At 36.1% G+C, this 17,191-nt stretch overlaps 1 protein-coding gene across 1 annotated transcript; it reads right to left on the bottom strand.

Annotated features, from left to right (window-relative positions):
- Positions 1-4,129: 4,129 nt before the first annotated feature.
- Positions 4,130-13,791, bottom strand: LOC138696555 (helix-loop-helix protein delilah-like). The gene has a single exon (XM_069821656.1). The coding sequence runs from the start codon at positions 12,581-12,583 to the stop codon at positions 11,744-11,746; it is 840 nt and encodes a 279-aa protein (XP_069677757.1). The 5' UTR covers positions 12,584-13,791; the 3' UTR covers positions 4,130-11,743.
- Positions 13,792-17,191: the final 3,400 nt, after the last annotated feature.

Genomic DNA, 17,191 nt, shown 5'->3' with positions numbered 1-17,191 from the left:
CAGTTCATAACGCATGCATAAACTAAATACATTAAAAATGTAACTGTGTTACTGACGTCTACTCAAAACTATGTATGTTTCGCATTTACCCGCCTCTGTTCGCGATATGGAATACTACATCAATACAAAAAATTGATGACACCTATTAAATAAAATATATAAGCTATTTCTACATTTTACAATTGCCAATTTATTCGACAGACATGATATTATTCTTCACCATATTTGTTACTCGTTGCCATGACATACCTTAATTTCTCAGTATTACAGATCTCTTTTATGAACAATTTCACATTATATGAAGCATTGCCGTATATTATTTTAAGAGAGTATAACATTACTTTTTGAAGTAAGAACTCGTATACCCAAGAAAAAATTTAAAGTATATAAATAACCCTTTCTTCCCTTCTGCCCTGAATACTTCGGTCAATGTTCAGGCATACATCACGGGCAGTTCTTATTTTGGGTGGACTGTAGCAAAACGAAAAAAATTCCGCTATGTTTCGAACCAGTTACCTGTGCTTTACAGTTTGTATTGTCAGCTACGTTCTTATAGGTCACATTTCCCTTGCAATATTTAAGTTTGAGAAAAGTTTAATTGCCAATGAAATGAAATTTTTATGAAGAACTATACTAGATTAGACAAGAAGAAGAATTTTAATATTTTGAAAGAATTAAATATTGCCCCAATTTTAGACAAAATTCAAAATTATAGAGAGAAATGGAATTCTCATACACTCAGGATGCCTAGAACAAGGATACCACGCCAAACACTTAATTACCGCCCTTTAGGAACAACATCTTTGGGCCATCCGCTGAAACGATGGAGTGAGCCAGGCAATCAGATTTTTTTTTTAGACCGGCCACAGGCCGTTTACCAAAGTTATCTTTGTTTTCTGTTTTCGTTTTCATTTGTTTCCTTTGTTTTTACTTACACTAATACAAACACAACACCCATGCCCGAGGCGGGACTCGAATCCACAACCCTTCGGACCAAGCGATAGAGACATGCCGTGCCCCTACCGCTTGAGCCATCCGGGCCGGCCTGTAACATTTCATTGTCAAAGAAAGACTTCATACGTGATAGGAAGAAGAAGAAGAAGAAGAAGAAGAAGAAGAAGAAGGAGAAGAAGAGCTTCAAATTGAGTATCGATTTGATGTTGTGAAGCTTCTCTTGTCAATTAACTAGGTCTCTTCGAATTTCTATCCGAATCGTCTTGTCAGATATGTGGGTAAGAAGTAGTCTACCTATGAAGTAAGATTTTGCTGAATAATTTTTTTCTACCAGTATAATTTCAAAAACTTTTCACTATCACCTATCGCCATCTTATTGTTCCTAAATATCCTCTTTAGCAGACAACAAACATTAAATGAACAATAATCAGCTATCAATTAAACTCCAGACTACACAGACATATATCACGACTTCTACTGTATAAGATCGGCACGAAATCCAGCTGTAACACTGACAGCAAAGATTCATGCTCTATGTGGGATTCGAACTCACGACCTTTGCCTTCTCACAAAGTTAAAAGCTTCGTATTAACCGTTATGCACATCACGAGAGTATATTAACTGTATTTAAATCACACATTAAACTGTGTGCTCAAACAGTTATCGTATTTGTGAATAAAACTGATATTGATTTATAGTGCTCACAAAACATAACACGCCAATAGGTATTTTTGAAAGAGAAAATACTTTAAAAGTGTGTAAGTGACTGAAAATGTAAAATAATTTAAAAATAATACTAGTATAGCCTATTAAGTTATACGAAAACATTGCAAAAGTGAAGCTTTACGCAACACGAAGTTGTTACAACACTTCGTATGGATGTGTCTAAGAGTTACGAGCGCAATGAAGTTATTTTTGCACGAGTTCTATACGAAATGTTGTCTTCATATTGCGTAGAATAAAGTAAATAAATGTGTGATAAAATCGTTAACATTTCCTTTTCTTTTATTTCTTTTTTTGTTTTTTTTTTTTGTTTTTTTTTGTAAACCATTAGGACTATACCACGTTTAGCATTTCTTATAAAAAAATAATAGTACAGTAGAATCCCTCTTAACCGGCACTAAAGTGACCAGGCTAGTTTCGGATACAAGATTTTGCCGGATAATTGAATAAATGCCATTGTATACAAAAAAAAGTTGGTATTTATGATGCCAAATGTTGAAACTGCATCCATGTGAAGCTTATTTCTCTATCACTTGCCCATAACTGAATAAATATAAAAACTATGTGGATTTTCCTTATTAAAACACATCACACAATACAAATAATATACTAATGTTAGGCCCGAATATTCACTGAAAATGGAAGTTCGTGTGAACTTCTAATGTGGCAACAACACAGCTCGAACATTAAGAAACAAACATAAGAACTGTGTGGATTTTCTTCATTAAAATACATCACAAAACACAAACAAGTTAATACACTAATTTTAAGTTCGAATATTCACTGAAAACGAAAGTTCGTGCGAACTTCCTAATGTGGCAAAACTGACGGCCCACACTGTAGCAATGAGGCAGATTTAAACATTCTTTTTAGTCCAGCCAAAAGTGCTGTTGTTTTGGTACTGCCAATTATTTGGGTGTCGATTACGAGAGAAAATAAATTATGGTTTATTTAACGACGCTCGCAACTACAGAGGTTATATTAGCGTCGCCAGTGTGTCGGAATTTTATCTCGCAGAAGTTCTTTTACATGCCAATAAATCTACTGACATAACACACTTAAATGCCATCGACTTGGGCCGGGATCGAACCCGCAACCACGAGCATAGAAGGCCAGCGCTATACCAACTACGCTACTGAGGCCGACGTTACGAGAGATTTTACTGTAATAACATTGAAGCAACGTAAAACCAACAATCATTGTTACTGCTGTTGTTGTCATATTTTCTTCTGTGAGCTCATCGTAAGTTATAACTTCTTAAACACGATCAAGTAATAGAAGAAGAAAATTACCTATAATATGGAGACTTTCTAAGTGCCCCATCTTAAATTTGAGAAGCTACATTTAGTACGAAAAAATTAAATGAGGTTTTCTGAAATGAATTACAAGCCATTTAAATAATGGTACATGAACAAGAAACTGAAGAAGATTACAGAAAATTTTTAGCGTTTCAAGAATTATGTTTCTTTCTTTGGTCTGAATATTCAATTATCTATTAAATCAACGCTTATCATTAAGATTAATATGGATGTTGGTAAATATGTCAAGCTGAGTGCGTTTAAGAAAATAATCTGTTGGTTTACTTTCAAAACAGCTTAAAATAATTATTCAGCATAAATAAAAATTAACCAGCTTATTCGTAATGCACCCGATGTAAGATTTAGCAAGATGAAAGTAAGTTGACAAAACTGTAGAATTAATTGTATCATTTTAAGGATATCACTTACAAATAAATCAGTTCTAATAAATTAATACGTAATAAAAATATCTGCAATAAAATTAGTTTGATCTGTTTTCAATTTTAAATTATACTTTAAAGAGCGTATTAAAGATTTTTTATAACACGTTGCTGTAAAAATACAAAGAAGCGAACTTTTATTTTATATGAAATAAAGTAACAAACAATAGCCAGTCTCGCATACGAAAGTAGTTAAAAATAGTTCTGTTTTTTAATGAAAAAAATTAAAAGTGTGAAATATGTATGCTCGGAGTAATGGGTGTTATTAATTTCAGTGTACGGTACATAAAATTTGTGATGCAAAGCAAGAAAAATAACACGTAACAATGTATCAAAGCTGGTTTTTCCTCATTGTACTGAATACTCGTGTCCTTATGAATTAAAGATACGCAAAAAAAAAAAAAAACAAACTTTTATAACTAACCTAACAAGACATTAAAACCAAGCAAAAGAAATGGAAATAACTTTCTTTGTATGAGACTTACCGTGTTTCATATGCATTGAATAGTGATACTTTTAATAACGTAAAATATATAGCGAAGGTTATGTTATTTGTTAAAAGTTCATTACACTATTTATCACAAAAACTTTGATATAAAAATGTACTGAGATTAACATAGAACTAGAAACAAACTAAGTCCGAAAAATTAAGATGTAAGACTACTACACTTTCACAGACGCAAAGGACGGTTTTATTTAAAGAACATGATCAAGTAACTTCCTTGTAAACTTTTATTTATCTTCCTAAATTTTGAAAACAGTATCATATTCATTGAAACATTGTACACAACATCAGATCTATAATAATAACAGACTATTCGAAAACGTCACGCACTTTTACTTTCACTTTGAAAACAAGAGTTTACCTTCAGATAGAGCGACAATGTGTGCTAGGAAGACATGCTTAGAGAACTGTTTTCATTTTTTTTTTCAAGCACCTTGTAAAACATTTTCTCTCCAGTCTTGATAATCACATACTCACAATTAGTCTTTTTTATTGCCATACATGCAATTATGATATCACCACAGTCGGGGGAAAATGATATGTATGTAGCGGTAATGTCCGATTCTTCACTAGAAGAAATATTGAGTGGTATTGTTTGTTTTAACTTAACAATAAAATCAGTCAAGAGAGAAAAACATGATAAAATTAATGTTTAGAGACAGTGTTACATGATATGATCATTAAAACTAATAAATAACACAGAAAAAAGTTACGTGCAACAGCAAAATAACCACTGTCTTTTTTTTATTAAATAACACAAAACAATGAAGATGATAAGTGATAACATTTTCACCTCACAGAGTATCATCCTCTTGAGTTTGAATGCGGCACGCAGTTTACCGTTAGCCAATATGACGTCATCACACAAAACCTTGCACACACATATACAACCGTGTACACTGCTGCCATCTTAATATTAAATCATTCTGAAACAGATTCTGCATGTTCCAACACCATCCTTAAACCACTCATTATATTTGTACGTTAGTCGATACGGATCAGCTTTTTTAAGCGAAATGACGTCAGAAAATAACTCATGCAAATTGTGCGAGTATGGAAGTATGGTAAAAACATGTAGCAACAATTTTTAGAAATATATAAAAAGCAACAATCTCTTCCCCCATTCCAGATTAAAATGTGTGCTAATTGTTTGTAACATTTTGAAGAATAAATTCACTAGAATTGTCGAAATTATTCTTACATATTTGTTCATGAAAGAAATAAGTAAGCGTTTTGAGTAATACTAAATATTTCCATTTCGTTAAATTATAATATCAGTTAAAATTTTATTGTCCTCTAAAATATGAATTTATATATAGGCCTCCTATTGCGAAATAATTAAAATTATTTTATACAACTTCTGCGTAAATGCTACGAATTTACGTCATTTCTTTCCTCAGGGCTGTTAAATATGCATAAATAATATATCAATCAATCTTAATATAAAAAAGAATATGTTGTACAAAGAAAAAAATAATAATGCAATATTATGTTATATCCACATGCAAGGTTCCAGAAATGCACTTGCAACATTAGAACTAGAAGAGAGAAATGACAGGCGAAATGTAATTCCTTTCCTGAAATATACATTCAAAATAAATTTCTTAAATTTGACATATTCTGTAAATTAATTAAATCAGCAGTAATTATAGAAAATATCATTGCCTTTATCCTATTAGGCTATCATGATAATTAATTCTAGTAACATTTTTGGAAACAGTTTGCATGTTAAATTTCTGGAGCCTTACATGTAGCAACAATTCGAACACTATGACAATACGTCGTTTCAGTACGATTCCGAACAATTTCGAGGCTCAATGACATCTGACATATCTACATAGAACACAAATATATCTTTACATACAAAACCATGGTATCAAATTAAAATAGTAGGCCTAATTATATATGTTAAATTTCCTCTTGCCTCATAAACAGTACTGCAATCAAAGAAAGACAAAATTTATGTAAACGTAAGAGTCCTAGTAATTTATATCTAAGCACATCATGTCGGTTTAAGGAGCCATTATCTGCAACACGTTGGTAATAATTAAAATCTTAATAAAATGCCCCTAAATAAGTTAAGTATATTTGGAATTTAAACCTCATTTTATATTCAAGATAAATTAAATTCAAAGCAAAGTTTTATTACAATTACACAACATTATGAAACTACAGTCAACACACTGTGGATTTATATTCACTCTCGATGTTTTAATGTCTAGTGTAAAGTAAATGGATAATTAAGAATAATTAACACAAATACAAATCAATTTAAACATACCCCATTAAAAGATGATAAGTTTTACTCAAATCTATCTCGGCACTAAACCTCATTTAATTCATTAAAACTGCTTCAAATGCATTATTATTCAACTTCCAAGTTTAACCACTAGTCTCTAAACGATAAAGTAAAATACTGTAATAACGAAACAAGTTCATCTTCTCTCTAAGGGAAGATATGTTAATCTCCCAGCAACCAAATTCTTTTAGAACTGTTGAAATTGAATTGTATATAATATTATTTCTGTTCCCTTATCTCGCTCTTGCAATAAGGATGATGGGCCCTCCAATTAACACGGCGGTCACGTCGCTAGGGTAACATTAAACATCGGAACATCGTCCGCTACAGAAACAAGTCAACATCACTACCCGCCACAGTCAAATACAGGGAGGACAGAAAATTGTTTCATGTAAATTATAAATAGATTTTGCAGATATGCTTTAGATGTTTAGAATGTGCTATATATGAAAAGAGAGCTTTCAGCAAGTAGCCTTATATAATCATTTGTCTGTTATCTGGGTTAATTAAATGTAGGACTTCTACGGATATTTTAAAATAAGGACAATGAAATAGTAAATGTAACCCTAATCTTATTTACCCTTTTCCACAATCTGCCTTCAGCTTAGTAGCACGTTTTTCTTTCTATAATACAATTTTTCATCGCTACTAAATTTTGTTTTAGTGTTATAACCGTTTTCTTCAGTTTTTCAGCCATGCATATTACGTAAACCAAATTAACCGCATTGTGAATAGACTGAAAGAAATACAATTAATAGGAAAATTTAAATTGTTCTATATACACATGCTGACTATTTGCTATATTTGCGATTTATCGCTAGGATTAACAATGGATGAAGTGTCCGACTTGAACTGTAAACTGTAAAAAGGTTTTTTTTAAGTTGGTTATTTTACGACGCTTTATCAACATCTTAGCTTATTTAGCGTCTGAATGAGATGAAGGTGACAATGCCGGTGAAATGAGTCCGGGATCCAGCACCGACAGTTACTCAGCATTTGCTCATATTGGGTTGAGGGAAAACACCGGAAAAAACCTCAACCAGGTAACTTGTCCCAACCGGGAATCGAACCCGGGCCGCCTGGTTTCGCGGCCAGACGCGTTAACCGTTACTCCACAGGTGTGGACTTCGTTATAGGTGCTTTTCATTAACTAAATGAAAGAAGTAGCTACCTTTCCTCGTTACAAAGATCTATCTTTCGTATTGTAATCTCGCAAAAATAAAAGAAAAACGATCTCAGAAAATAAATTTGAGACTACCTGTGAAACTCCACCTTAAGTCGGTAAATATCAATTTTCTGTTTTTTTTACTATATAGGAAAGAGGAGAAAATGTTAAACATTTTAAACAAAAAATAATGTTTCTACGACAAAAATTACATTTTTTATTCAATTCTGAAAACTTTAATTTTAAAATAGGCATTTTAAGTAAATTTCATTTAAAGTTGAACTTACAAAAATGGACGTTAATATAACATGTTTCGACATCACTAGCATCCTTAGAGCTGTATTTTATATGTAGTTCATGAAATAATTTAACATATCTAAAAATCGATTGTTTTTTGTCTTGATTTGTTTTATTTTGCTCTATTGAAAAATTATGTCTGCCGACTTAAGGTGAGGTTTTCCACGCAGCCTCACAAATACGTCGCTGATTCCATTACATGCTGAGGCAACAATTTATAGAGAAATTTTGAGTATGGAAGTCATTTTTCAATGTGTCATGAATGAATAGTGCTCGTGAAAGTGTGCCATAGAAACGGGAGTTCCCTGAGAAAACATTTCCTAACAATTTAACCAAACAACTCTCTCGCTGAATCATCTGATTTTGTACCAGGTCTTTGTTATGGAAAATCGATGCTTTAGTTAGTCTAAAGATGCACGGTTGTCCCACTCGTGATGGATTTCAAGAATAACTATTAATAAGCCATTGCCGTTTCTTGTTATTCTTTCAAGTTGGTGTATTTATTAATTATAGATAAATAAAACTATGGTATCTAAGAGGCTGATAGCTATTTGGTCTCTAACGTTGAAATTATATAATGAAAATGGCGTAACAGAACACGAATTGACCACTGTAGTACGCCTGACGGTGAAACGAGCGGCCCTGGGTTCAAATCCTGGTTGGGAAAAGTTCCCTGGTTGAGGTTTTTAAGGTGTTTTCCTTCAACCCATTAAGAGCAAATGCTGAGTAACTTTCGACGCTGGACCCTGGACTTATTCCGCTGACATCACCTTCAGCCCACTCTGACGCTAGATAACCATAGTAGTTGATAAAGTGTCGTAAAATAACCAATTTTAAAAACACGACTTGATATTTAATAAAAAATTTAATATAAACAGACGACAACAAAATTAGTCTCATAGCCATCAATATTAGTTGTGTGCTCGAACGTAACAGAAGTAAAAATTTTACTGGAAGAGAGAAAAATTTGTCATTACATACTAGCGTCGTGCATTACAGGCGCTATGTTCGGTTCAAGTTTGTCGAGTATGGCAAAGTTTGATATTCGCCGACGTTCGCGCTACAGAAGGAGGCCTATCGTGTTTGTTTCACCTTGTTATAAAAATATTCGCTGTCATCCACTCATCCTTTAACCGCTGAAGGATTTTAGTACAGATCTTGCGATTAGTTTTTCGTATAAAATAAGATGATGTTTCGAATGTCTTAGTTGCCTCTCTCATGTTCGAACATTGCAGAACACTATTACACACTTTGGGATTATGATGGGAAACATAGGAAACAAGAAAACCGACGTTGCAACTGATAAAAACAAATCCAAATTTAAGGCAACAAAATATAAATTGTTTTAACACAAGAATGGGAATTCAAAAATAGTGAAAAAATTGGGAAATGCGTAAATCTTGTTTTTGGAGAGAAATGTACGAAAAGGTCCGATAAAGTTCTCATAACTGCAATTCCGTTGGCCTATAAACTTAGGCCTAAGCTTTATTTCATAAATTATAACAAAATAGCAGAATAATTAATCATTAAAAGACCAGCCTCATCATGGCTAGTGGTCAGAGCTTCTAACTACAATTCATGAGGTCCCGGGTTCGATTCCCATTAGAACACAGAAATTTTTTGCTATAACGGCTGGGGGGATCATCGTGCTAACCACACGATACCTCCATTCTGGTTGGATGATGGTCCACCTCTGCTTCGGCATGTGGACGTGAGGCAAGCAGCCGGCTGGTCGGTCTTGGCCCTTTAAAGGGCTGTACCGCCATGGATTTGGAATTAATCATTAGGCCTAACTATTCAAAGAAGCAAAAATCTTATTTACAAAAGTCAGCGAACACTTCAGCTGGATTATTGACACAAACTAGCATTAATACAGCATTTTATTACTTTTTATAGGACCGTTAATGATTAAGAAATAACAAATGCGTTCTTAAAACACAGTTTAAGTCCTTTAAAAATAAATTTCGAAAGTTCATTTTATGGGAATTAAGAAGTTGGAAAGTGATGCTGACACGTCTATTAGTGCCGAAGTTACGAAAGAATAAAAGCCCTGCATCCATGCCCCCCTGCTCGCCCTCAAGGCTTACTTCTACCAATTAGCTAATGGTTCAAACCTAAGTTGCCTCCCAAAACAGTAAGTAACGCAACAAAAACCCCGCTAACGAACTGCTGTATTTCAGTTACGGGACAAAAAACTTACTTGAAATTGAGGGCACATGCTAGCATTATACTGCAAGAGATTTCGCAATATATTCAATAAATGATGTCTGTCATGTACCTTTGATAAAAAGTAAACATTCTCCAACTTTCTCTCTCTGTTATATTTGCCTCCTCATTGTCCTTTTTTAAAACTCTTAACATTTTATCATTACTGGCGGGTATTTGTTTACGCATTACACCTGTAATTCCAACTATTCAACCTGCTTTTGAAAGATTGTTTCTCAACCTTCAGTGCGGTAGGCAATGTCTCAAGGTAATAATTACTTGATGTAGAACACCTGATGAAAATGTTAACAGAATAATGTGTCACTTATCAGCTGTTCCATCTTAAGCATGTAGTATGTTCCATATTAGGAAGAAAGACATAATAAAAGTCGAATTGTACGATAATTTATGTTATAAGCAAGTTATAACTTGCAAAGTGCACGAAAAATTCCAGACTTATGCAAAATTAAATACAAGTTGTTATTACAAGGAATGAGAACATGTTTGATAGCATTCGTAACAGTCACGATTCGCGACATATTTAATTTTAGTACGAAATTTATAAAGTAAATCTGTTTTTGATCAAATAAGTGAGTTGTTTAACATAATAAATGTTGTGTAGTGTGTGAAACACAACATATTAATTGCCTGTTGGTCGAAAAACGTTCAATTTATGAATGAAGTTAAAGAAAACGTTATGTAAAAATTGATAAACTAAGAACTTTGAGGAAGAATTCGTTTCATTTTTAAGTAAACTCGAGATTTCAAGAAAATAATATTACTACAGTATGATTCAGATATCATTAATTGTTTATGAAATAGTGCTATAATAAAATCTAAATTGGCGAATATTCATGATTTCATAATGTATCGCAGTAGCAGAGAAGAATAAATATTACATTCGTCACTAATATACTCATATTTTTGTAATAGGCATATTCTGTCTTCTACAAAACATAGCATTTATCGAAGCTGGACTTCTTATTTCCTAAATTGGAATTCAATAAAATATTAATTTCAAAAATGGTATTAAGTAATTAAAGATAGCCATGTAGGCAAGTAAATTTATTTTCTTTCGAAAACACAGTATGAAACAATGATCTTAAAAATGTTACGATATTTCTGGCTCTTACTCAAAAGCCTAAAACCGGGATTAACAGTCCGAAATACATTTTCTGAGGAATATTGTTTTAGGTGGATGAAAAATGAATGCAATACATTCCGCAGTATAATGTTTGATAGACAATGAAAGCATCTTTAAGTAAAAATGACGTAGATTCGCAGTAGCGTTAGTCCACCAATTCTCTTCCAAGAAACCGAAGTTCGATATCAAGGATATCATGCGAAATTTATAGGGAACAGGGTATCTGATAAGTATATTCCTTCTAACTCATATATTTCGCATGGGGTATTCGTTCTGACATGGCTGAATTATTCCCTTATTATTACCTAGCAAACTATAAATAGATTTTGTAGTTAAATGAGAATTTACGTAAAAAGTTAGAAACATTGTTAACTACTTAGGTCGACGTGTAGCAGATTATGGAAACCGAATGATATGATTAAAATTATATTTTTGTGGAGAGTCATTTAGGAAGTAAAGTAGTAAAAATAAAGTAACAAAAAAGTTCAGAGCTGGAATGGGGGGAGAGAGCAACTCGCAGATTGTCTCGCCATTTAGCCCGCAGGAACATGCATGCTATTTCGGTGCAGAAACTTAATTTGAGCACTGGAAGGGAGAGAAAGCGAGAGTGCCTGTAGCTAGACAGGCCCAGTGCGCGGACACTGAAAGTAATACCCTATGGAGAAACTGGCCTTCCGCAGCAGCCGCGGATGTCACTATCTGGCAGCAGACGGTCACGGGGCGAGGTCGCTGAATCCCGGCGGCGTGAGGCAGGGGTCCCCGAAATCCGACGCCGACCCGAAATCCGGAGGCGTGAGCGAGTCGCCGAAGTCCGCCCCAAAGTCGGCGGGGGTGAGGCAATCCGGCGGGGTGAGGCAGTCGGGCGGTGTGAGGCAATGTTGGCTAAGATCCGGCGGGGTAAGGCACTGGTGACCGAAGTCCGGCGGGGTGAGACATCCCGCGGTGAGGCACTGGTCTGGAGACGTGAGGTCGGCGGGGGTGAGACACTGGCGCGTGAAGTCCGGCGGCGTGAGGTCGGGGGGCGTGAGGCAATGTTCGCTGAAGGTGAGGGACTCGCCGTCCGACATGAGTTGGTGGCTGGGGGTGGGGGTCTCCTGCAGCGCCTGGCTCAGCGCCGCGATGTACTTCATGGCGAGTCTCAGCGTCGTGATCTTGGTGAGCTTCTCGCCGCCGTCCGGCGGGTTCTGGTGCGCGGACGCCGAGATGTGGGGCACGGCGCGACGCAGCGTCTCGAAGGCGGCGTTGATCTCCCGCATGCGGTCTCGCTCCCTGGCGTTCGCCGTCTTGCGCCGGTACTTGCTGAGCGGCGGCGGCTTCTGCTTGGGTCTCGCAGTTTCGCCCTTCTTGGGCCTCGAACCCGTGGCGGCCCGGCCCCGCTCCTCAGTTTCCGCTCGCTTCTGCAGAGACCTGGGCCTCAGCGAGTACTTCTCACCCCGGCGAGGCGCCGCCGTGCCCGCGTCTTCTTGCTGGTCTGCGGCCCCCGCGTTGTTGTTGGGGTCCGTCTGCTCTTTGGCGAACACCAGCACTTCTCCCAGAAGCGCCAGCGAGTCCATCTCGCGGCCCGGAGCTAAACTGTCTTCAGCGGTGTTAGTGTTTACACCACATAATAATATGACCCCCGGAGCCGCGAGATAATGGTGATGACTGGTTATCACAATCTCGTTTAATTTTACTTACTTTTCGCCCTGTTAGCGGATCAGTGTTTTAAAAAGAATATAATAATAATTAGCGAGATAAATAGCGGTAGTTGTCGAGTTTACACCAGATCACGCGAAAGTATCATTTGAAGCACACAAACACTTCGCCGCACTTTTGCTTGTGGAGAAACAAGAGGCAGCTTGTTTGAGAAACCAGAAGCTCCAAGGAGAATGAATGACACGACAAGCAAATCAACTGTTGCAGGTTCTCTTAATGTTCTAATAGTTCTTTTTTTACTCTCGAGTCTTTTTTTAGCGGCTACCGCCGTTCTAGATAAACGCTAGATAATAAAAGTGGCAATATAAACAGCAGCTTGGGTTAATATTACCATTCACAATACAACTTTCACTTCACGATATTACACTGGACTTAACATCGCTCTTGTTTTAAAAGAGTTTTAGAATAAAACACTCTGCATACTATTACGCTGTAAACACACTTCTGTTGCTTCTTTCGTCACCTCTTACAGTTACGATTTAGTAGAGGTTGAGAGATCAAAAAACAGTCAAAATTCATAGTCTCGCCACTGAAAATATCTCGTAACCCACTGTGTAAGTCGCATTTACGTAACCAACATCAAAAGTACCATCACTTTAAGATGTTCTAAAGGTCACTAAGCCATTACTAAACTTTCCGTAGATGTTGAAATTTTGCTATAAATTTACGTCGCCGCATAGGCCTATATATTATATGTTCGCTTAAATTGTCACTCGCTTATTCAAGATAGTTCTTAACATTTCCCACTACTTGACAAATCCACTTATCAACTTCGCTTTATCTGTCGCTGGAGGGTTTATCGAATTAGCCTGCAGCGTTGAACCACTTTTCTTTATACTAACTTCGATTATATTCCACCATTCACTACCGCAACTGTTTTCTTTCTAAATTTCAAGTTCCTTCCTCAAAATAACGTACGTAGAGCTTAGTACCGTCGCAAACTTGAAGAGCAGCGAATGTTCGTGTCTTCACCGCGCGGTGAAGTCTCCGGACCGGCCGGGCTCTGAGGAAGGCGACTCGACTGGTCTGTCTCGCTGGACCACTCCACACAGACTGAGCGCGGCCCGTGCTAGCAGGGATGCTGCGCGTGCTGGACCCGAGATGAGGTAACAGCAAAGCTTCTGTCTTGCGCGGTGCGGAGTCAGCCAGCCCACACTAGCTCCGAGTGTGTGAGTGTATGTGATTAGGAAAGGATATGTTGAAATTTCGTTTTCAAAGCCATTGTTACAATTTGCCGTTTCTTGATCGTCAAGAGTAGGGTTCGTGTATTTCTTGGAGCTTCCTCTCTACCCTGCGTGTGTCCATTATGCGGACCGTTAAGAGCCAGAACATAAAGATTAGCTAGTCAACAGTAAATGGTTTCACTTTCGATTCGCATGCGGAAGATTCACACATGTTCAGAAAATTTGACAGTTCTTCTCTGTTTTTCACTAATACTGGAGGAATATTTAGCTAATAAGTCATAACTTTCATAAACTCTCTTAACAAAGCGCATTTATCCTAAAAGTATAAAAAGACAACGGAATAAAAATTGATTCGTTTTAAACATTGCTTACAAGGCAGTGAACTCTGTAACCATTCATTTGGTTTACTTCTTCTTGTCTTGCTTACCGCTATAGTCCACCGTTCTCTTCTTTTTCTCTTTTTTATCTATTCATTCATAAGTTAATTATTTTATCTTTAATAAATTTTTCCTCATACGTGCTTTAGTGCTCTCTGATGTATCTTTTTTTAAACTCTTTTTTCCTGCAGCTTTATATAAATCTGTTTTTCAAGTGGAACTTCTTTAGTCAGGATATGAGTTGAAAGTTTTGACGGATGTTTTAAGAGAACTTTGCGTGTTTTTGATTCAGGATTGTGTACGTTAATATGTTTGTGCGAGATCGTGCGTATTTGCTTGGTTTCCGCACAAAACCAATCCGCGGAAAGTCTAAAATTCCACTTTCAGTATTCCCAACTTACCACACATAACAATTTTCCTCTTCTTACCGCTTAAGTGACATATTGATTTTACTGCTTTAGGCTTTTAACATATTATTTTTAGAGACGTTCAATATAGTAATAATTATAAATTGGAAACTTACCACTGCAATTTCACCTAAATTGCACTGTTAATTATTGTTGTTAAATATTTGCAAAAATTAAATAAACTCTACAACTCCACTAAAGTTACTGCATTCGTGATGCAAGTAACATTAAGGAAGCCGTGAAAAAATCAACAAGATTCCAGACTCATCATAGACTGGGGAAAAAAAAGACAGGCGTATATCACGGCCTACTGGAGTATAGTAAACACAGAAAACATTTTAAAGCAACAATGTTGAAGATAGATATTTTTGTTTTGCAAATTTGCGTCATTGAACAGAAACCAAGATGGAGATTTCATTGCAAATAATTAGAAATTCCTCTTTCAGGTATGTAATAAACGATCTTCGCACAAAATAATGTACGATACACGAGCGGTATGTTTTCTTTCAATTCTCGGAAATTAAAAAAGCTCAACTACGTTTCGCTTTTTCAAACTTTTTCTCGAACATGAAAACTTCAACACACCGCTCTTGTAACGCATATTACTATAACGTCTAAATAACGCTTACGTTTCCGGTCTTCTGTGTGGTGTTGTGACGCTACGCCCCAGTGAATCAAATTATAATGTTTAAGATTTTTTTATAGAAAATACTGTATGTCGAAATCAGATTATGGACAAACGAGAGCGTCGCGTAAAAGAAAGCGTACAAAGGAACCGCGAAAAATTTAGCAAAGAGAAAAAAAAAAAGAGTATACTGGAACGAGTGCAAGAATAAATGTCGAGGAAAAAGGGCATTTTCTCACCTCTCGTCTGCTATTTCCTTGCATGCTGTTAATGATTTAATGTTGTTATCCCGACAGCAATCGAAGCGCAATCAACGATTGCAATGCCTGATCCAATAGTGTCAGTGATTTAGAATTAAACCGTAGTTCACCATATAAATATTTTAAATAAAATAAAAGTGCTTAACAAATATTTAAAAAGTAATTTATAAACAATCAGTTTAGTTTTGTGTGTAGACCTATCTAATTTCATCATATTTCACATCTTACTTTAACTACCATAAACCATATATTTCATTTACTAATTATGAATACATTTGAGTATAAAAATCTACGCACTCATTTTTTTTTTTAGATAACTTCCATTCCCTTTCTGTCTTATGCTATGTTATCTCTTGTCCGTTACAATTTACGTCAATTTATTTATTTGGGTATTTTCCTACTTAACTTGTGATGCGTTTACGTAGAGATTAATTTATGGTCCTACAGAATATATCTGTTACGGTAACAATGGTTATTAGAGGAGAAAAATTCGTTCCGGAGCCGAGGATCGAACCCGGGTCCTTGGTTCTACGGACCAAGTGCTCTAACCATTGAACTACGCCGCAGTTCAATCCACGGCACCGGATTGAATCCCTCTCCTCAGGCTACAAAGGGAAAAACACTAGAGGAGAGGGATTCGATCCGGTGCTGTGGATTGAACTTCGGCGTAGCTCAGTGGTTAGAGCGCTTGGTACGTAGAATCAAGGACCCGGGTTCGATCACCGGAATGAATTGTCCTCCTCTAATAACCATTGTGATGCGTTGTTTTTAGTCTTCATATGTCTATATTCCTTTGTATTCTTTCTTTATTCATTTTGTGCTATTTTCTTTTGTTTATCAATCAATTGTCATTCCTTTCGTTTTATTTTCCTTCTATTGTATTATTTTAATCCATATTTACTCATTTCGTGACCTTCTCTTTCTTCATTTTTCAATTTTCATTAATGAAATATATAAGCTATGCGTTTAATTCCGTCTGCAATATTCTCTTTTCGACTGTGTCTTCTTCTCTATCCCTATTTACCTTCAACTTTGCTATACACACACATCAAGTCACCCGTCTCAATCCCAGAGTCTCCGGTGATGAGCGTCGTCCTCGTTTCTGTAGCAATGAACCAGTAGCGCAAATGACTGATGCAATAGGCCACTTCATTAACTTCTGTTACGTCACTGTGAAAGTTTTGTTCTGCTACAATTGACCGCATCTCCACCCTCCAACCGGCCCGAGTATTGCCAGGTCATGCACACACAGTACTTCATTCAGTCTCTATATCAGATATATGGCCCACACTCGGCACTGAGAAGATCCTTCACCTTCAGGTTTGGACCTAGCATCTCTAACTTAACGTTTCAAGTGTTTAAATTTCTTATTCAAAAACCTAGAAACATTAAAATGCAATTCAAGATGAATACTGGAGTTTGAAGCTATGTTACCTATCTGCTTTCATAACGCCGTCCCATCGTCTCTAACTGCCACCGTTGTCGATTTGTAGCATCATCGAAGTTGAGATCTCTCTTGTTCATAGATTAGAGGTAGCTTAATTCTAAGATTTTCTGGGTCTTAACACTCTTCCTTCTTCCTTCCAGTTTACATTTGTATTTCTTCGTTGACT

This window comes from Periplaneta americana, chromosome 3 (assembly GCF_040183065.1).
Source record: "Periplaneta americana isolate PAMFEO1 chromosome 3, P.americana_PAMFEO1_priV1, whole genome shotgun sequence".
In the NCBI taxonomy this organism is placed as follows: Eukaryota; Metazoa; Arthropoda; class Insecta; order Blattodea; family Blattidae; genus Periplaneta; species Periplaneta americana.
The sequence above is the reverse complement of the archived record's forward strand: the minus strand, read 5'-3'. Positions and strand labels throughout refer to the sequence as shown.